Below are 22,214 nucleotides of genomic sequence, written 5' to 3' on the forward strand. Positions count from 1 at the left end.
GACGCACATCGCAATGGAGTCTCCAATATGGATGTGAACAAAACCTGCAACTTTCACGACCCTTCTCGAAAATTGTCAAGTATGTCAGTGTCGAAAAAGACGCAAATTTTCCCCATAACCTACAGGAACATCACAGTCAGCAAGGACTAAAGTTATATACACGGCCCAAAACCGTGTGAGGAGAAAGCTACAGGGCAGAGCTCCACACCCCCGGCCGCCTTCTCCATCAACCGCCCTCAAGATGGCGCCGCCTCGTCAGACGTTATTACCTAAGCACATAGTATGGGCGCCCCCCGCCTCCAACCCCTGTCCCAGCCAGGCCATACAGAGTGACCGAGGCCGCCACAGCCCCGGCCCCCAGTGGCCTTCATTAGAGACAACGACGCCTTGTTATTGTCCCACAAGCCCGGGCAGCCGTGACTGAGGACTCGGCTCTTCCCGCTGTGCCCCGAGCGCGGAGGGCGGGGCGTGGACTCATGTGACGAGAGGCGTGGCCGCTCCCGGGACTCCCTGCTCTGTCGCCGCCGCCACTACTGTGTACTTATCGGGGCGCTCCGCTCCCCCCTCCCGGTGGTCGGTGCTGGCTGAGCTGCCCGTACACAGGCTGTATCCCGGCGGCTGGCACCGTAGCGTCGTGTGGAGGACGGGCGGCGGGACCTTCTCCTGTGACTGGTTACACCCTCGCCATTCCCTGGTAAGTTCTGGAGCAGACAGGAAGAGGCGCCCGCTCCTGGTAGTGCCCGCTCCGGGCTCCGCACGGCCATGCCAGGACCCACGGGAGAACTTTTATGTTGTTGTCATCGTCTCCAGTGACCGTTCCGCCGATTGTGCGAGGTCTATCGTGCGATTATTATGCAACAGAAATCGTACGATGTTACTTTCCATAAGCCCCTTTAGTTCCACCTGTTGTAATATGTTGCTTGAGTTCTGCTGGTTTTATGCTATATAAGGTGCAATTCCCCATAGTCCTGACCACAGATGGGTTTATGAGTGGATTATTATGCAAAAAATACAGATTTCCAAATCTTTTAAGCTGCTCCCCCTATCTGGAGACCCGTGTGTAGCCCCGTCATATGGTGGAGACCCCATGTGTAGCCCCGTCATATGGTGGAGACCCCGTGTGTAGCCCCGTCATATGGTGGAGACCCCGTGTGTAGCCCCGTCATATGGTGGAGACCCCGTGTGTAGCCCCGTCATATGGTGGAGACCCCGTGTGTAGCCCCGTCATATGGTGGAGGCCCCGTCATATGGTGGAGACCCCGTGCGTAGCCCCGTCATATGGTGGAGACCCCGTGCGTAGCCCCGTCATATGGTGGAGACCCAGTGATAGACTTGGTCCCTATTCACATGGAATCTTCAGTTTGATGTGTATGCCAGGAGCGGCCGCCATATAAGTTGTGACCTCGCAGTGGGATACGCTGCCATGGGGGGGAAGTATTAGATTGCCGGTGGCTCCGTTGGACCCCATTGGTGTCTGTATACGTGATAATGTCCATCATTGGCCCTGCTGGTCTTGTGTTGTATGTGGTAGCATCGTGCCTGAGGCCAGTGATAGGCTGAAGAGGTCACATGGCACTCCGCGGCTGCATCGAGGTACACAAAGAATCTGGGGACTATTGGCACGTTAAAGCGGCTTCCTGCGTCACTCTTGGGCCAAAATGCGCCTACCATGACTGTCATGGCTTCCGACTGTCGCGGCTTCCCCCTCCGGAGTTGGCTCAAATGAATGGGCCTACTCTGGAGGGCCCTGCCACGAAGTGGATGCCAGGACTGTATCAGAAAGGGCAGCTCGCTTCTTATTCCAGTGAGTGACAACATGCTGCTTAAAGAAAAAAGTAGCCTGGCGGTCTCCATAGACCTCCATTGTGATGGGGCGGATTATGACGTGGATTCAGCGCCATAATCCGCCCCCTCTTGGCTCGTGTGTACTAGCCCTATGGCTACATCCCATTTACATTGCGCCCGTCCAGTGCAGGTCCATCAGCAATCACTGGACAAAGTGTTGTAGCTTAGATTTTTCACCCGGCTATTTCAGTTAAAAATACCCCCCCCCCCCCGGTGGACCCCATTATAGTCAATGAATAGCTCAGGCTCCATTTGCGTCCGTCTTTGTCCATTTTTTTGGTTCTCCGACTGACCAGAAAAACAAATGAAAGCACATAAATGAATGTAGTGTAACGGGGTTTTCAGGGACTTCTAAAGTGATGACTTAGACTAAGTGGTCCGATACCTGACGCCCTCACGGATCAGCTGTTTTGAAGCAGTACTGGCTCTCCTGCAGCTCTGCTCCACTTCATGGGCCTTAGCTTATGGGACAGAGGCCCTGGGGTCAAACTCCTGCCCTGTCCTTTAAAAAGTTCCAGAAAACAGATGACTGCTGAAGTGGGCGCGAACAAGACTGAGGCAGATCTATAGTTGGGAATGGGTGTGTGTTCATGCACATTTTGGGTTCCGAGAAACTTCTGCTCCATATTACAATTCCATGGCTCGGGTCATGGTGTTTGACCTTACATGTGATGTTACATTGTATAACTAAGTGTTCTGTTTGACAGTTGTTTGGTTTATTTTTTTCATGCCCATTAGTACCATAAAAGTCTGTGCGTGTCTATATATGTTTTATTAATGACATTGATACATACTTACAATACATGAGCAGATGGATGCCACTTGGTGACATCTGTTGGCACATTCCTGTTTTGGAGCTGCGTGAAGAAAGAACCAAAAGAAAACAAACCATGAAAAAAAATGGAGTTTGTGACTTGGACTTGTGGTGGCCTCGGAAGTCATCTGTGACAACAGGTGTGAGAGAGTTCCTACAAAGGTTGGAGCGGACTGTCCTATATGGCAGCTGCTGCGTTACGTATAAGCCAGGAAGGGACATAAACTTTCTCATCTTTTTTGTTCTGGCTGATAAAATGCACCAACAGCTATGCGCAGGAATCCATCGGAAAGGTAGCAATACAGTATATAGTGACAAGACTACTATAATTGCTCTGAACATGATGGCACTTTACCCACTGATCTATAATGTGTCTTATGTGGGGTCAAACTGAAGGATTCGACAAATGTTCGTTCCTGATCATTGATCGTCAAACGATCATCCAATCAAAAACGTGTTGTCGACTGATCACATTGTTTATGTGGAGTCAAAATGCTCATTGGACATCATCTTGGTGTATACAGGATATACTGTCGGCAACGTTGTAACTATGAGAGAAGGGTACAAGCAATTGGGTCTTCAAAGAAATGTGAAAATGAGAGTAAACTTTTGCACTGATTGATTTGCTATATCATTAATACATTATGGACATTCAGGGTTGCACCAGAGGTTCCATCAAAAACCACATACGATAAAGCCCTACATGTGACCCAACAGACCGCTTAATAGTGAGGTTTTTTGTTTTTACCCCTTTGATGGTTCTGTTCCTCTTGGTAATTCAGTTTTCCTGCTCCTATCGATGAATATGGAATGGCCATGGTAGGGGGTACCGTAAAGGCACTTTTCCGTTGCATAGTACCATATGGACCTGGTTCAGTTCATCTTAACGCTGGGTACCACGTAGTCTGCTTCCCCCCCGCATGAAAGTAGCGCTTCATGTAGCCTGTTGTCATCTAAGTGATGACGGATCCGCTTAGCAGGGTTTTGGGGCAGGTGACCACATAGTCTCACTCGGGATTTCTTAGTAACTAGCCTAAGGCAGGCACTAGGTATCTGCAGTACTTTTATTGTCTAAGGCTACATCCGCACGTACATGTGCCAGGCCTGTGGTTGAATGGTACAGGCTGCACTTGAATGATGTTGTGTGCCCCCCCCCCCCCCCCCATGCCTCAGTTCAGTGAGCCCAGGTCACAAAATGGACAGGTATAGGATCTGTCCTGAGTTTTGCTCCGGGCTCCCAGGCCTCTGATAATACATAGGTGTGGGGATGGGGCTGTTCCAATATCTTGGGCCAGTGAAATCTACAGATAGCAGACTGATAATGCCTATAGTCGTGTGCATGGAGCCTTAGGTGAATTGAGGCGATCCGGTACAGGGGAGAAGTCATGTGATCATGATCCCAAATTGTTCTGAATAGCAGCACACCTCAGTAAATAGTAGTGCATACCCGGTGCTGGAAAGACTGGTACACAGGCTTTGTGAATATGATATTTGCTCCAAACATGTCAATTCCCAATGTACATTCATTGTGCGTTTTTGTTAATTTTTGCCGAATTTCAGTAAATCCTGTGTGACCCTTATTCAGCCCATTGCACTGTATAGGCGTCACGTCAGGCTGGTAATGTCACTTGTATTGCTGCAGGTCTGTTCCTGCCTTTTAGAGAACCTAATACTGGTTAATACAGGAGCTTAGAAGGGTCATGTCTGGTAAATGATTACTTGGCCTAAGCATCGGGCTTGTCCTGGGTCCTCCACATCTCCATCTGTCACTGCTGGCGTTCCTTCTAATATGATGTATTAGTGTAGAGGCAGCTGACAGGGGTGTGTGGCCTCCGCTGTATGCCTGCAGTCCCAACGTTACGTCTATGTCATATGATATCTGGGACTCTTGCTGGCTTTGCACTGCTCTGTGAGGGGGTAGGTTCACAGGGGATGAGAGCAACGGAAGTTAATGGTAGAATGCAGAGGGAGACCCCGCAAGTCATGTCCTTCTGCGTTCACTCTCGTGTTTTTTACTCTTGTGACGAAAAAATCCTGCAAGTAAACGGCTTTCAGAATGTTTTTTACATGTGAATAGATGGAGAGAGCTCAGTCTGTCCCTCATTCCATCACTGTTAAAGTCTGTTGCTCTTATCCTATGATGGTGGTGTTTTTTTTGTTTTGTTTTTTATACCCTTAGGGCTAGTTCACACGGAGTTCTGCGGCATTCTGCTCTGGATTAGGCCTAAATGAATGGGCCAGAGCTTCGCATAGCGGACGCAGAATCCGCGGCAGGATAGGACAGCTCACTTCTTTTTTCCACTACTAGCTAGCGGGAAAAAGAAGCGAGCGGCTTCCGTTGAAGTCAACAGGAGCCATTTTTGGCAGCGGATTTTGAGGCAGATTCCGCGTCAAAATCCGCTGCCAACTCCCCCCGTGGGAACTAGCCCTAAGTGGCTGATCTGTTGTGTAACCATAACAGGGTATTTTGCAAGTCCAAGACTGGATAAACTTGTCTAGACATAAATCTGAAATCGTAAATGCTTTGATAGCACTTGTTGGATCTTTGTACTGTAGGTTTGACCTGTCACCTCTTTTACACTACGTTCACATCTCGGAGATTCCATTACAGTGTCCACCTGAAGATTAGTGGAGGAAAAAGTCATGTACGGAGGATTTCTTCCTCTGCTGCCTTCAGTTTTAAAGGGATGCTACCATCAAAATCACATTTTTTTTTCTTGATAACTCGTATGAATAGCCTTAAGAAAGGCTATTCTTTTCCTACCTTTAGATGTCTTCTCTGCACCGCCGTTCGGTAGAAATCCCGGTTTCCGTCTGTATGCAACTGAGTTCTCTCGCAGCACTGGGGGGGGGGGATTCCCCAATGCTGGGAGAGAAATCTCCAGCGCCGCCTCCATCTTCTTCAGGAACGGCCTCTCTGTGCGTCTTCTTCCGGAGCTTGGTTCAAACTTCTAGGCCTCGGCAGAGCAGACTGCGCATGCCCGCGGCCACAAGAAAAAAGGATGCTTACACGGTAAGTAAGCAGCCATTTTCTTGTGGCCAGGGGCATGTGCACTCGGCTCTGCTCGAGGCCTAGAAGTTTAACCCCCAGCGCCAGAAGAAGACGTGTGAAGAGCCCGTTCCTGAAGAAGATGTAGGCGGCGCTGGAGATTTTTTGTCTCGCAGCATTGGGGACGCCCCCAGTGCTGCGAGAGAACTCCGTTGCATACCGAAGAAAACACGGCTTTCTACTGAACGGCAGCGTGGAGAAGAATAGCCTTAAGAAAGGCTATTCCTACATGTTATCGAGAAAAAATGTGACTTTAACCGGTTAAGGACCGCCGTACGTAAATTTACGGCCTGCGGTCCAGGTACCTAAAGACCGGACTATTGTAAAAATACGTCCTGTCTTTAGGTACCTATTTCGCGGGGGGAGGGGTGCGGGGAGGACGGGGGTTAGGTGTTACTAACACCTAACCCCTTCCTCAATAACGTCCAGTCGGAACTGAGTCCGACTGGACGTTTTAACCCTTTCGATCGCGCCGTGAAACATCACGGCGCGATCGAAAGGCATCCTCCGACAATTGAAGCTGATCGGCACCCCCCGCGGCGAGATCGGAGGGTGCCGATAGCAGTAAAAGGTAGTCTGGGGTCTGGCCAGTGACCCCAGACTGCCCGGAGCCCCCACATACCTGGTGATCCTGCCAGGACCTTCTGATGTCAGGCTGTGCGTCTACACAGCCTGACATCCTGCTACGGAATGCCATGTGGGACACCTGCAGGCTGTGTCTCACATGGCATTCTATATCAGCAAAGTATTGCTGATTGAAGTGTCCTAAATGGACACATGAAAAAGTAAAAAAAAATGTAAAAAAAATAAAATGAAGTGTATGAAAAAAATTAATAAAGTTATAAAGCCCAAAAATCCCTTTTTCTCAATAGAAAATGAATTATATAAAAAAAGAACTAAAAAGTAATAAAAACAATGCATATTTGGTATTGTCGCGTCCGTAACAATCTGTACAATAAAACTGAAATAATATTTAATGTACACGGCGAACGACGGAAAAAACTCGCCGGAAGTAATGATTTTTCGCCATCTCACCATATAAAATATGCTATAAAAAGTGATCAAAAAGTCATATGCATCCGACAACAGTACCAATAAAAAGCGCAGGTTGTCCCGCAAAAAATAAGCCCTCAACCAACTCTGTCAACCGAAAAATAAAAATGTTACGCCTCTTAGAAGATGCGATGCAAAAAACATTGATTTATGTCCCCAAATGTGTTTTTCCTCTGCAGAACTAGTAACACATAAAAAAATACTATAAATGAGGTATCGCCGTAACCGTACCGACCCGCAGAATAAAGGGAACATGTTACTTATACTGTACGCTGCATGGCGCAAAATTAAAAAAGTAAAACTCAATGCCAGGATTGATTTTTTTTTTTTTTTTAAATCCAGCAAAAAAGGGTTAATAAAATGTATTCAATAAGATGTAGACACCCAAAAATGGTGTCATTACGAAATGCATCTCATCCCGCAAAGAATAAGCCCTTATATGGCCGCGTCACCAGAAACATAAAGAAAATATAGCATCTCACAATGTGAAGACAAAAACCCTCAAAAATCGCCAAATTATTAGAACACAACTGGGTGCGTCATGTAGGGAATATATAAGCTGTGTGAGCGGATATCAGGGGACACCCCAGATTTACAGCTTATGAGGGAACAGACACCAGAAGTGACCCCTAAAGTGACCCCCAGAGTGACTCCCCCAATCATAGGAGCTACGGGGACATAGTAGGGAATTTGGTGTTTGCAATGTCCTCCGCACAGCTTATACATTCCCTCTTCGCCATCCGCTGTGCAGTCACGTCTGGGATACTAATACTCACTACACCCCCTGATAAATTCTTTGAGGGGTGCAGTTTTCAAAATGGGGTCACTCCTGGTACCCCATGGAATCCACTTTTCTGGTACCTTACAGGCTCTACAAACATGACATGGCGTCCAGATACCAAACATCTGAATCTGTGCTCCAAAAGCCGCATAGCGCTCCTTCCCTTCTGCACCCTGCTGTACGTCCAAACTGCAGTTTATGACACATGTATGACACATGTATGACACTGGTGTACCCGGGATAACGGACATAATGTCATATGTGGGTATAAACTGATACTAGGGCACAGCCGGACACAGAAGGGAAGAAGGGTCATTTGGTTTTTGGAGCACAGACGGTTTGGTTTTTGGATGCCATGACACTTTTGTAGAGCTGAAACGCCAGTAATTTGGAATCCCCTGATAAATTACCTTATTTTGGAAACTACACCCCTGAAGGATTTATCCAGGGGTACAGACAGCATTTTTAACCCCCAAGTGTTGCTATAACTTTATATATATAACTATAACTGTAGTGGATTGTGAGAGGTGAAAATGACCATTTTTCCAGCAATACGTCCTTTCAGTGCCTAATATATTGTGCCCGAATTGTATCAGAGATGAACGCTCTAAAAGCTGTTGTGCCTGGGATACCCGTTTAACAGTTTTTGGAGTGTCTCTGCTGACATAAGTCGGGCACAACATGTTGCACACTGAAATGGCAAATCTGTAAAATTTTCATTTTTAACTTCTCTATCAGTTGCGATTTCATTTCTGGAAACTAAATAAATGCAACACTCAAGGGTTAAAAATTCTCGCTACACCACTTGATAAATCCCATCAGTGGGGTAGTGTCCAAAATAGGGTGACATGTCTGCGGATTCCACTTTATTGGCAATTCAGGGGCTTTGCAAAAGTGGCAAAAAAAAACAAACTGTGCTCCAAAAACCAAAATAGCGCTCCTTCCCTTCTGTCCCCGGTTGTGCCCAAACAGCCGATTCTACCCACATATGGCATTAAGTACGTTATCCGGGGTACACCAGTGTCATACATGTGGGCATACACTGCTATTTGGGTACCCAGCAGGGTGCAGATGTGAAGGAGCAATATGTGCTTTTGGAGTGCAGATTTAGATTCTTCGTTTTTGGACACCACGTCACATTTGCAGAGACCCTAAAATTGCCCCTACAAAATGGGGTCACTTCTTGGTGAATTCCAGTTTACTGGAACCTCCAGGGCTCTGCAAAAACATCATGGCGCCCAGAGGGTCCCTCTAAATCTGTATCCCAAAAGCTAAAACGCACAGTGGTCCTTCCCTTCTGAGCCCTGCTGTGTGCCCAAGCAGCAGTTTACACCCACATATATAATTTTTTGACCCCCGGGATGGCCCACTTAATAGTTTTAGGAGTGCAGGTCTCTGACAACACAAAGTGGGTGCAACGTATTGGGCACCGAAATGGCATATTTTTAAAAATTTCAATTTTCATTTTGTACATTAATTTTTGGGAAGCATTTTAGGCTCAAAATGATAATACCCCTTGATACATTCCTTGACAGGTGTAGTTTCTAAAATCGGGTCACTTTTGAGGGGTTTCCATTGTATTGATACTTTAGGGGCTCTGCAAATGCGACATGGCACCTGAAAACTATTCCAGCAACATCTGCCCTCCAAAATCCAAATAGCGCTCTTTCCATTCTGAGCCCCAGCATGTACCCATACAGCAGATTATGGCCACATATGGGGTATTGCCGTGTTCAGAAGAAATTGTGTAACAAACTGTGGGGGGCTTTTAATTCTTAAACTATTTGCAAAATTAAAACTATGGCGCTAAATGGATGATTTATTGGGAAAAAAGGTAATTTTTCATTTTCACGTCCCAATGTTAATAAAATCTGTGAAACACCTGTGAGGCCAAAATACTCACTCTACCCCTAGACAAATTCTATGAGGGGTGTAGTTTCCAAAATGGGGTCACTTATAGGGGGTTTCCACTGTATTGGTACTTTAGGGGCTCTGCAAATGCGACATGGGACCTGAAAAATATTCCAGCAAAATCTGCCCTCCAAAAGCCAAATAGCCCTCTTTCCATTCTGAGCCCCGCCATGTTCCCATACAGCAGATTATGACCACATATGGGGCATTTCTGTGTTCAGCAGAATTTGTGTAACGAACTTTATGGAGCTTTTTCTCCTTTATCCTCTTGTGAAAATTAAAAATTTGGGGCTAAATTGACAGTTTGTTGGAAAAAAAAGTAATTTTTCATTTTCATGGCCCAATGTTAATAAAATCTGTGAAACAGCTGTAGGGTCAAAATGCTCACTCTACCCTTTAATATGTTCTGTGGGGGGTATAGTTTCCCAAATGGGGTCACTTTTAGGGGGTTTCCACTGTATTGGTACTCTAGGGGCTCTGCTAATGCGACATGGCACCTAAAATTATTCCAGCAAAATCTGCCATCCAAAAGCCAAATAGCGCTCCTTCCATTGTGAGCCCCGCCATGTTCCCATACAGCAGAATATGGCCACACATGGGGTATTGCCGTGTTCAGGAGAAATTGTTTAACAAACTGTGGGGGGCTTTTACTCCTTTAACCCCTTGTGAAAATGAAAACTTTGGAGATAAAGTGACATTTTAGTAATTTTTCATTTACACATCCCAATGTTAGTAAAATCTGTGAAACAACTGTAGGGTCTAAATGCTGACTATACCCCTTGATGAATTCTGTGAGGGGTGTGGATTCTAAAATGGGGTCACTTTTGGGGGGTTTCCATTGTTTTGGTACTCTAGGGTCTCTGCAAATAAGGCATGGCGCTGAAAATTATTCCAGCAAAATCTGCTGTTCAAACACCCAGTGTCGCTCCTTCCCTTCCATGCACTGCCGTGTGCCCAAAAATCAGTTTACACCCACATGTGGGGTATTTCTGTGCACGGGAGAAATTGCACAATAAACTGTCAGATGCATTTTCTCCTTCAACCCTTTGTGAATGTGTTAATTTTGGGTCTAAATGAATGTATTAGTGAAAAAAAATGAAATGTCTAAATTTCACTGCCATATTATTTTTATTCTTATGAAATGCTTAAAGGGTTAACAAACATCCCAAATGCTGTTTTGAATAATTTGAGGGGTGCAGTTTTGAAAATGGGGTAATTTATGGGGGTTTCTATTATACAGGCCTTTATAATTACTTTCAGAACTGAAGTGGTCCCTAAAAAATTGGTTTGGAGAATTTTCTTGTAAATCTGGAAAATTGCTGTTACACTTGTAAGCCTTGTGACGTCCAAAATAAATTAAAAGACAATCAAAAGATGATGCCAATATAAAGCAGAGATATGGGAGATAATATTTATTCATGTATTTGGATGGTATGACTATCCGCCTGAAAAGCAGAGAATTTCACATTTTGAAAATTGCAATTTTTTTCAAATTTCCATCAAATTTCCTAGTTTTTTTATAAATAAATGCAAAAATATTGATTAGTGTTTACCACTAACATGAAGTATAATGTGTTACGAGAAAACCATCTCAAATTCATTTGTGTAAGTTAAAGCGTCTCAAAGTTATTGCCATTTAAAGTGACACATGTCAGTTTTGAAAAAAGAGGCCTGGTCTTTAACATACTTTTGGGCCTGGTCCTTAACCGGTTAATGATAGAATCCCTTTAATATGACGGACACCCAATGGACCCCAATATAGTCAGTGGGGTCTGTTGGACTCCCATGTATTACCACTAATTTAGAAGTCTGCCATGCAAGTGAGGTGAACCCGGAGCATGACCACGTCTGTCAGTGCACCAGCTTTCACCTGTGGGGTCATTGTACATTAGGACTTGTCAAATTTCACTTTTACGGTGGCAGCCACAGGCAAAGACGGTGCTTCAGCCGGTAAATCCAAGGCCTGGGTGAACGGAACGGCACGTTTACCAATGGATTAAATGTTGATTCTCTTGGAAATGTTCTCTGTAACAAACTACTTCTACACCATCTTCTAAGGGTTTAGAGGAGACTATGGAGACGGCTAAGGCCGGACTAGAAATTTAATTTAGAGCTTTTTTGCTGCCATACATTTCCTGCATCATTTATGCCAGGTTTCTGGCAGGGCCGATGGAAAGTGGTGAGGGTTTCACAGAAATGAAGCCACAAGTTTTTGTTTTTTTTTGTTTTGTTTTTTTTGTGCAAAGACCCAATATATACGGCAATGTTACAACTTTAGAAGCTCACCCATTTCTTCTTATTGTTTTAGATTTGCTGAAGAAGATGGTGGATCGTCTAGCAAACAGTGAAGCAAACGCGAGGCGTATCAATGTCGTGGAGAGCTGCTTCGGCACAGCCGGTCAGCCCCTGGCAATAGAGGGCAGGGTTCTGATCGGAGAAGGCGTCCTAACCAAGCTCTGCCGAAAGAAGCCGAAAGCGAGGCAGTTCTTTCTGTTCAATGACATTCTAGTGTATGGAAATATCGTCATCCAGAAAAAGAAGTACAACAAGCAGCACATCATCCCCCTAGAGAATGTCACCATTGACTCCATCCCGGATGACGGAGACCTGCGCAACGGATGGCTCATCAAAACCCCCACAAAATCATTCGCCGTGTACGCAGCAACGGCGACAGAAAAATCCGAATGGATGAACCACATCAATAAGTGTGTGTATGATTTAATTTCCAAAAGTGGGAAGACCCCCAATAGCGAACACGCCGCCGTCTGGATCCCCGACTCTGAAGCTCCCACATGTATGCGCTGTAAGAAAGTCAAGTTCACCCCCGTTAACCGGAGGCATCACTGCCGGAAATGTGGATATGTTGTTTGCGGACCCTGTTCAGAAAAGAAGTTCCTTTTGCCCAACCAGTCTTCTAAGGCGGTGCGGGTATGTGATTTCTGCTATGAACGTCTGTCCAGTGGAGACTTACCCGCCTGTCTGCCTGGTCGCTCAGACTCTCTCTCCAGTTCTCCCAAAATGGCAAATCACATGTCTGACGACGACGACGATGACAGCAGTGACTGAGGGAACTAAGCTGGTTTACGGAGAGAGGAATGAAAGTGAAACATGGCTGCTTTTACTGGGGAGCGTATAACCTGGTTTTCAGTGGACGTCTTTGCGAACCCCCAGATTGGTGATACTCCTTTGCCTGAGAATATTTACCTACACGTGCCTTGATATAACAATCATTTTTGGTTCTTTCAGGGAAAACTTTTATAGTCTTCTTGGTCTTCGGCTTCTTCTCCATAACGTGCAAAAATTTTTGATAGAGGTTTTCACATTCTATAAAAATAAGCTTTTTCTGATATGCCTATTTCTTATATCTTTTATACAGATCCAAGGGGGGGAAATTTGAAGAATTTTTGCAACGTGCCTTTCAGTGCTAAAATTGGAACCTATAGCTTCCATTGTTAGAATCTCTCATTGTATTCCTCTCCTTCTTATGGTAAAGGGAAATCGCACCTTTAAGGCCACAGGCACATGCCTTGTACTGGCTGCCGGGAAACTCCGTCCGTGTGACTGCTGGATTTCCTGACTTGGCCACCGATTCTGTGACCTGAATTGACAGCATTATAATCGGGGCTGTAGAGTTGGAAGTCATTGACGAGTCCATCAGTGGCTGAAAGAAGCCGCAAAATTCAGGGAAAAAATAACGCCTATGAAATAAAATATGCAACAAGGTATCATGTAATTAATTATGCGATAACGATCATTCTGGCATCTTAATTTTTGTTTTATTTTCATATTCAAGCCAAATTAGTAACTTTGACTCCTCCGTTCCCCCATCCCCCAGCTCTGACTCCACAGCCCTGATCATAATGATTTATGCTATAAGTTTCAGTAATTAAATTGTTAATTTTTTTTTTTTTTATTTAAACCAAATTCACCCTGTGTGAACCTATTGCATTAAAAAAAACTGCAGCTACAAGTTTTTATGGAATTTTTTTTTTTTCCAAATGGGGAAACCTTTCCCTACTGATGTCAGACATGTGACTGCTGTCTTTCGGGACAAAATTGCTGTATGCTAGCCCAAGTTCAAATGCATGTGGCAAACTGCAAATACTGCAGGACCTACTGGTCTGTATTAAGGCACTATGGACGCTCTGCATGTCCGCCTCGTGTTATATATTATGCAATTTTTGTTTTCTCAAAGACTCCATATAATCGGGTATAGGTAACGCATTCTATGCGCTTGAGGGTGTGAACTTGACCTGTTTCTAAATGTTCTGTTGCATATGCAAGGGAATTTCTCACTACAACTCAGCATTACCAAACAATACTGTAGTTTTTAGGAACCTTGAGCTTGGATTTATTTATTTCCATTTTCACCTCGTCGGTTTTTTTTTTTTTATTGGTTTTTTTTTGAGCTATAGCCAGGAATGGATTGAAAAGAAGGTAGAAGTATAAGGGCTCGTTCACACGGCGCAAATTCTGACGCTGAATCCACCCCTCACAATGGAGGTCTATGTAGGCCGCTAGCTTCTTTTTTACCGTGAGCGGTATGTTCTGGCTCACTGTAAAAAGAAACGAGCTGCCCTTTCTTCAGGACAGTCACGGTAGGCGCATCTTGGACCAATACTGATGCGGCTTCCCGCATCAGAATCGGGACCAAAATACGTGGCCTCGTGTGAACTAGCCCTAACAAGCTTCCTATATATTTCCAATTAATTTTGTAGCTTTTCTTGGCTTTGGCTAAAAAAAAATAAAAAAAAATCCCAAACTGCTTTTCTGTAATATGGGGCCTTGGCCTAACAGGATTTTCCAGATCTAAGAGTAGTTGTTTGGGGTTTTTTTTTTTTTTTGTGTGCATATGGGATTTCATGATTTCAAAATGTAAGCAATGTGTACAAGTAAAGCCCTGTGTTAAAGGGGTTGTCCAGAGTTTAACATTTGAAAAAAAAAAAAGGATGAGTGGTATAAAATAATAAAATTGTCTTCTTCCTAAAGTTATAAATTGGCTGGGCAATCCCTTTAAATCTGACACAAGCAAATGCGTTGCGTTTGAATTTTAACATCCATATTATAGCTTTATATGTCAGCCCGACCAAGGGTCTACTGACCCAAACTTGGAGCATCAAAGCTTAGTGGGACTCTAAACTTGGGTCATTAGACCCAATGTCGGACTGGGATGTTAGTAAAGCCAGGTATGATGATCTAGTTGCACAAAAGCACAACATACTAAATTAAGAATCTGTAGATAAGTTTGTGATCTAAAACGGTGTTTGTAAGCGTTTAATAAAGGACAAAATGTACAAAACCAAAGACAGGCATATTGTACCGAACTATGATCGTGTTCGCTTCTTCCTATATGGCCACCCATTGTACGTTCTTAGGCGAAGGCCCAGCATTGCGGAAACACAGCTTTTTTTGTTGTTGTTGTATATGTTGAGTTTTTTTGAGCCAAAACCAAGAATGGCTACAAAAGCAATGAGAAATATTTAGGAATCTCTTCTACTTCTCCCTTCTGCTCCATCCACTCCTGGCTTTGGCTCAAAAAAACTGCAACAAAATCTTCAACAAAAAAAGCTGTGTTTCTGCAACGTGGGGCTTTAGCCTTAAAGGGGTTTATGAGGTTAGAAATCTGTCTTCTTTGTTCAGAAGTGGCGCCACTCTCGTCCTTGTACGGTCAGCCCTAATCAGCAGAATGCTGACCAACTGCAATACCAGACGTAGTCTGTGGACAAGAGTGGCACTGTAGAGAATTTTTTCTTTTTTTTTCTTTTAAGTGGTGATAAGCACAAGCAAGCCAAGCCATTGTCCAAAGATTGGCCACAAGCACAGGTCTAGGGTGTATGGGCTGACCCAAAGAGGACACTTCATTTTATTTATTATTTGGGTGTTTTGGCTGCTCCTCTAGCGAAGGGAAAGTCAGCGAGGTGATATTAGTGACGTCTGCTGCCATTTTACTGAGCTAATAATATGACAACTATGCAAGCTGTAAAATCCTGTGCACGTTGGTGCTGGGTACAGGATAGCTTTTACTGCCGCTCAGGTCTAAATTTGTAAAGGGTTTGTAAGCAGAGCAGGACGGCACTTATCACAGGGGTGTTTTTGTTTTTTTTGCTTTTTTTTTCCTATTCACAGCCCTCAGTTTTTCTTCCACTTTCAATGACAAGGGCCTTACTAACCTTATCTGGTTGTATACGGAGTCGTTTCCTCTTTAACTGCTTTGTATACTTGACTCCTTATTGGCACTTACAGTACGTTCACCGTTTTAGTTTCCGTATACTCGGAACATACAAGAATATTCTATAAAGGGGTATTCCAATAATTACAAGTTCACACTGCTATCGACGTATCCATCAGAGGATCAGGCCTGATATGGTGGACACCTATGGAGCCTGATGGACCCCACTAACTACAATGGGGTCTAACTGGTGTCCATTCCTTTAACCTGAAAAAAAGTTGGACATTTTGCTGCACTTTTCCGCCTGGAGATGTTCGAGGCGCTCTGTAATGAAGACGTAGCCTTATCCCCGACGTACCCACAGCTGGTAACTGCTATATCGGTAGAGGTCTGACCAATTTCAAAAGCAGTTGTCCCCGATATAAATGGGGCGGGAGGTTGCACCTGCACACTATTGCTCCATTTATCTGGTATGGGTCTGCCAAAGAGAAGCAGGGCGCAATACTTGGTTATCTAAGGCAGTCCCGTACAATTGTATGAAACCGTAGCGCGCGTGTGGGACCTGCAGCTGCATTCAAACAGGACACGTAGAACTCCCGCTCTTGTGGTCTTATCAATCTACCAATATTTATTGAATGGGGATAACTTGTAACTACTGGAATACCCCTATAGGTGACCGATTGTGTTCCATCACTGTGAGCCAAGTACAGATGGCAATCCAGTCACTCCGGAGCTGAAATCACAATTCTGCTGGTTGTTATTGCAAACAGCTGACACCCCCTTTATTTTTATGGTCTTCCCTGCGTACGCTTACAGTACAGCGCCTCAGTCTCAATGATAAGTTGATGTAGCAAGAGGCACCGTAATACTTAACACATGAATCCTACAGAATTGTGAGTTCAGCTCTGGAATCTAATCCAAGCTGTAACTTCAGATCAGTATTAAGTGATATAGAAAGCTACTCTACACTATTCCGTACATGAAAAAATGGTTTTCAATGCATTAAACTAGGTTTGTGAGAATCGTAGGTATAGTATTAGTGCTGTGCAGATAAGACGATCATCTTCCCGCTGACGGGACTTGATCCCTGTACAATCTACTGCAGGCAAAGTCCTTCCTGGTTTACTGAAGACTATATTACTCTTGTTTGTGTATCTTTTTGGTTTCTAAACGTTTTTTTGTATTTGTGATGTGCCGTATGTCCTGCTATAGTGGTGAGAAGGATTCTTCTATAGCAATAGATTTTATCCCTCGACCACCTCCTCCCCCGGTCCTATAGATATATTTTGAAACGTTATAGCCTACTTTTGGGTCTTCTCCACCATTTTCACCCTTGTACACAGTTTTCTTTGTTGTGGTTTAGGAGCCTTTTTTAGCGTAGTGATTGCAGACTACCTGTATATAGAAGCAGGCCGGTGTGGATGACTGTATAGCCGCTCCATTATTGTGTAAGGCCGGCATGCGCATTCACATGACCCATGGCCAAGTACTTGTTCAACCAATGGTGAGCTCTCCTTACCTTGGCTAGGCTTAGCGTATCTGTATTCTCAAAAGTTGGTTCCTGACAGATCTCTTGGAACAAAAGTGTATGGTAAGATGGAATCCGTCTAACAACACATTAGATGGTCAGTTCTTCCAAAATTTGCTAATTTATCTGGTATACATCTAAGGCTTTGTTCACATCTGCATCAGAGATTCCATCACAGTGTGTGACGAAAATCAATGGAGGAAAAAGGACTTTTTTCCCTCCACCGGTTTCAGTTTTAAAACAATGGATACCCAAAGGAGCCTCATTCTAGTGAATAGGGTCCATCAGGCTCTGTGTATAAGCAACATAATGTGTTTGACTGTTTATAGAAGATGTTTGCACCTCGGTATACATGGCTGACTACACTATTATTTCCTGATCGTTGTGGGTCCCTGTGGTGGAACCTGCATCTCCTTTGAAAACGGGGCCCTGTCTGTTTCCAAAAGTGAATGGAGAGGGGTCATGCATATACTGTAGCCTGCTCGGCTATTTCTGTAACCCCCATACTAGGCCGAGAATACCCCTTCATTGATGTTGTGTAGGAATGCCTTCAAAAAAGGAACGAAAGTATATTTTTGTGAAAGTGAATGAAGAAAAGAGACTTGTAAATCCCGTTGATATTCGGTGTGACTCTTTGCGTTTGACTCCATCCATTCTTCTCGGTACTTGTAGGCAGTTTTTGAAGGAACTGGTAAGGGAGGTTGTACCCGCCATCTTGGAGAACTAAGCCCAGATCTTCTGTGGATGTAGGCTTGCTCCAATCCTTCTGTTTCTTCATGTCATCCCGGACAGACTGATCTATGGGGGCCATATCATGCACTTCTATCTTGTCTAATCTTCGCTAAGGTGTCTGTCAGCCTGAGAGACTGGACTTGGTGGCAGAGGCCCAGACTATGCATCCTATTGTTTTTGTCAGGTTTTTGAGCAGATTGGGCGATGGAGATACACATCCATTATCCCATATCGTCCTGATACACATCGAAGAACAATCATCAGTATTCTGTGCCTTATATACCAGCTGGACAGAGAAGGTGTTTGGGTTAGTAATATTTTCTGGAGAGTCTATCGAGACAAGGAGTTGACTTTATATTGTAGAGAATCTGAGGAGATTGTGATGGCTGTCCCTAATAGGAGCTATGTAAAATGTAGCATTGGATATTTAGGATGACTTATCCCCCCTCCCCCCTCTGTCCAGGTGAAATAATGCAAATGAATTTTTATAGCTGTTGGGTAATATGTGTCATACTTCACTATATATGTGCATGGGTAGTTGTGTGGTCTGATGTGAAGTAAAAGTTCAGTAGTCTTTGTCAATTTTGTTCAAAATTTCGACATCATTTGAAGTCCGACTTCAAGGGGATATTCTTGATCTATCCCCTGTTGACCTATCCTTAAAGGAGCCTGCACCTGGTACAGAGCTCGGCGTCAGTCACTTGAATGACGAAGCCTCGTGTATGGGAGGGGGGCTGGAAATGAAACTCAAAATCGCCCTTCATTTTGTGGATTCCTAGAACCATCGTGATGGCTTTGATAAGTTCTTCATTAATTTTGCCCTTGATTAAGTAGGTCAGGCTATTTTGTATGATGTCTCTACATGGCCTGTTAGGTGTCGGAGCCCTTCTAAATGGAATTTGGCCAGTAACTAATACATGTGGGCCCATAACGCCATGACGTATTATGGGATGATGAGGATTACGTTTCGTACACATATTAGAGGTCCTAAATGGCCATCTATCAGGCTGTATAGTCTCCTTGATATATTGTTAGTTCTCTGGAAGATTGGCTAAGTGGGGCAACCAATGTGACTACCAAATGAAGTACTATTTCTTGGTTTAATCAACTAGAATTTCCTAATGTTAGATTACCAGTAAGTGTGTAACACTGCAATTAAAGAGATCCGAAAGGGATGCCAAGAGAGCCCCCTTTTTTTTTTTTTTCAATATGCAAATGAACTCTTTCAAGCAATGAAGGTGTTGTCATTGTTCTTAAGAGCTCATTTGCCTATTGGAAAAAAAACAAAAAAAAAACCTTGGCAATGGAGACAGCGATTCACAAGGGGATAACTCATTTAGATTGATCACCCTAAGGGGGCATTAACACGGCGTAACATGGCACCGATTCTGCCAAGATAACTTGCGGCAGAATCGGTGCTGATAAAAAGACTCCCATTGAGTTCAATGTGTTCCGTTTTCCGCGCGAAACACATTGAAATCAATTGATTTCAATGTGTTCCGCGCGGAAGACGGAACACATTGAACTCAATGGGAGTCTTTGTCAGCGCTGATTCTGCCGCGAGTTATCGTGGCAGAATCAGCGGCACATTACTCCGTGTGAATGCCCCGTAACATGTCTGTCTGGGGGTCTGGGTTGATATGCTGGATTCTGGTGACTCCCTTTAAGGGCTCATTGACACGACAGGTGCTACGGTTGTGCGCTGGTCATTGTTATAACGACCTGCACATGGATCCATAGATTTTAATGGCTCTATTCACACAAAACAATCCAAGAGAAAATAGAATCTATTTCTCTAGCCTGTTTCATGTCTATGAAATATTCGTTAAAAGTAGAGATGAGTGAGTACTATTCGAAACGGCCGTTTGGAATTGCATGCACCCATAGGAATGAATGGAAGCGGCCAGCACGCAGACTTTGCCGACGGCCAGCCACTTAACCCCCTGCGTGCCGGCTGCGTCCATTAATTCCTATGGGTGCGTGCTATTCGAAACGAGAGTTTCGAATGGTACTCGCTCATCTCTAGTTAAAATCGATTGCCCTGCGGGGTGTGCATGACAATGAAAGAAAGGAATAAAAAATATAATACACACTACTCTTATATGAATGTAACCCGAGTCTGGATAATATTTGGCACAACTTGGTATAACAGTCTGGGGAACAATCCATGTGTGTCGGAGGATAGAAGGTCTGATAGGACTGTATTCGGTGGAAGACGCCATTATCACTGTGTACGGTGCCGGCGGTTTATTGGCACCTGCTTCAATCTGAACGTTTTTGTATGTTTTCTATGAAAATGTTTCCATACAGACACTTATCAAATGCTGCAAAATGTGAAGTCATTAATAATTAACTTTTTTTTCTTTTTGTTAGTCCTCGGCCTATACTTGTTAGGTTGCATCTTTTTTGGATTCCACTTTCCTACGTTGCCTTGAAAATGTCTTTCCAACAGAAAATCCTATATCTTGTGTAGCACTTTCCTGAAAGATCCAGTATTCTCCTTTTTACTGTATTTGAAATTGTTGAAAATAAACTTTTATAACTAGAATGACGTGTACGCTGTGTTTTGTCCCAAAGCTGCTGCTTCTAATGGGAGACTGACAGAATGAATATTCTGGGTGAGCAGCAAGGAGTACGTTGTAGAGCAGGAGGAGGTGCGCTGCTTTGATAAGGACTGCAGCTCAGCTTTAAATTCCGCCACAATTCTCTCCTGCCGTTCCTCGACTCTACGAACCAAGGCCTCCAAGTCCATTTTAGTAGGCAAAGCGTGAAGAAGCTGCCATATGTCCGATAGTTTAGGACGCTTAGAGCAGTGCAGCTGCGAGGAAGGCTCAGTAGGGAAAAAGGACAGTCCAGACTGGGAGTCCCTGGCTCCCTCAGCAGGTTGCACAAGGGGAGGCTGGAGGCCACATTGTCCAGATATTGTGGGTGTCCTGACAGTAGCAGAGGGGAGCAGCTGAGCCCGGGGAGGGGGACAGCTGGATACCCCAGGAAGCAGATCAGTCTCAGAGGTGGAGAGAGGGAGACATTGCAGGGGTGAAGCTGAGGCTGGAGCCTGTGCTGCAGGGGGAGAGAGGACTCACCGGCACTTCCACCATCCTGAGGAGCCTGGGGCGACAGAACCGGAGGCTGATTCGGCTCAACATGGGTCCCACGGAGGCCATGGGGACCGGCACCAGCAGAGACACCAGAGAGGAAGTCGGAGGGGAGGCAGAGGACATCGGTGCCTGCAGCTGTTGGGAGCGCTGGTCTTGAGGGACGCCGCCAGCTTGAGCCGGCGCCATCTAGGGCCCGCCCGACATGGAGGAGGCCGCAGACACTAGAAACCGGGTCGGCCGCAGCTCTACCCAGGAGGACGAGGACGCCTTATGCCCTGGGTGTTTAACCATCGCTAGGAGGGGGCCTGGAGGAAGTTGAGTGCTCGGGGAAAGTCCAAAAATCGCTCGGGAGCTGAGGAGATCTGCTGCTTCATGCCGCTATGCGTAGGCCACGCCTCACGACCATAGTTTTTCTCCAAAATTGAGGATAAAAGCATCAACCCATTCATTTCTATGAGCTTCATACACAAAGCTGCCGTAGTGAAGAGCTGTAAAAAATGGAAGCAGGCCCTATAATTGTCCGTATTTGTGGTTCAGTCCATGCCTTTCAATGTATGGCTAGTCAAAACCACAGCTGACACACGGATCAGTGTGTCATCCATGACAGGCATTTGTTTTTTTTTTTGTTTTTTTTTTACTGACCCCCCCCATGCATCACACACTTGTCGTGTGGATGAGGCCTTAAATTGGAAATTCAAAGTGTAAGTCTGCAGTTTACAATAGTCATGCCTGCCATCACAGGCATGAAGTTGTGAGTGTGACTACAACATCTTCCCCATATACAACATCCAAATTTTTGGAGCGTTTAGTGTTGAAATGTGTTTATGATCCTAAACTTAGTGACCTTACGTTAAGGGGAAATTCCGGCCGGGAAGCCAATTAAAGAGAGGACCTAGAGTCCATTCACATGGAGGAAAATGGTGAGCTGAAAACAGAACCTCCCATTGACTTCAAATTCCTCACCATTTTCCTCCGTGTGAATGGACCCTTAGAGTATGTGTGGCGTCTTCTGAATGACCTCCCAGCAATCTGTTAAAAAGGCCTTTCCATTCATAATTAGGTTTCATCCAATGGGAATGGTGCCTTAAGGTCATCGCTTCCAATCAGAATTGTCATAATATGATACATATAAACATTTAAATGACCTATGCTGTGTGCATGAAGCATCCTAGTAGGAAAAAAAAGAACCTGTGCATATATTAGAAATGGAGAGGTGTGTAGCAAGAGCATCCTG

At 44.7% G+C, this 22,214-nt stretch overlaps 1 protein-coding gene across 1 annotated transcript; it reads left to right on the plus strand.

The window, feature by feature from the left end:
- Nucleotides 1-384: 384 nt before the first annotated feature.
- Nucleotides 385-20,415, plus strand: PLEKHF2 (pleckstrin homology and FYVE domain containing 2). The gene is made up of 2 exons (XM_075270285.1): nt 385-694; nt 11,762-20,415. Exon 2 carries the CDS (start codon nt 11,776-11,778, stop codon nt 12,517-12,519), a length of 744 nt encoding a protein of 247 aa, XP_075126386.1. The 5' UTR covers nt 385-694; nt 11,762-11,775; the 3' UTR covers nt 12,520-20,415.
- The last annotated feature ends 1,799 nt before the right edge of the window (nt 20,416-22,214 follow it).

This window comes from Leptodactylus fuscus, chromosome 4 (genome assembly GCF_031893055.1).
Source record: "Leptodactylus fuscus isolate aLepFus1 chromosome 4, aLepFus1.hap2, whole genome shotgun sequence".
NCBI lineage: Eukaryota > Metazoa > Chordata > Amphibia > Anura > Leptodactylidae > Leptodactylus > Leptodactylus fuscus.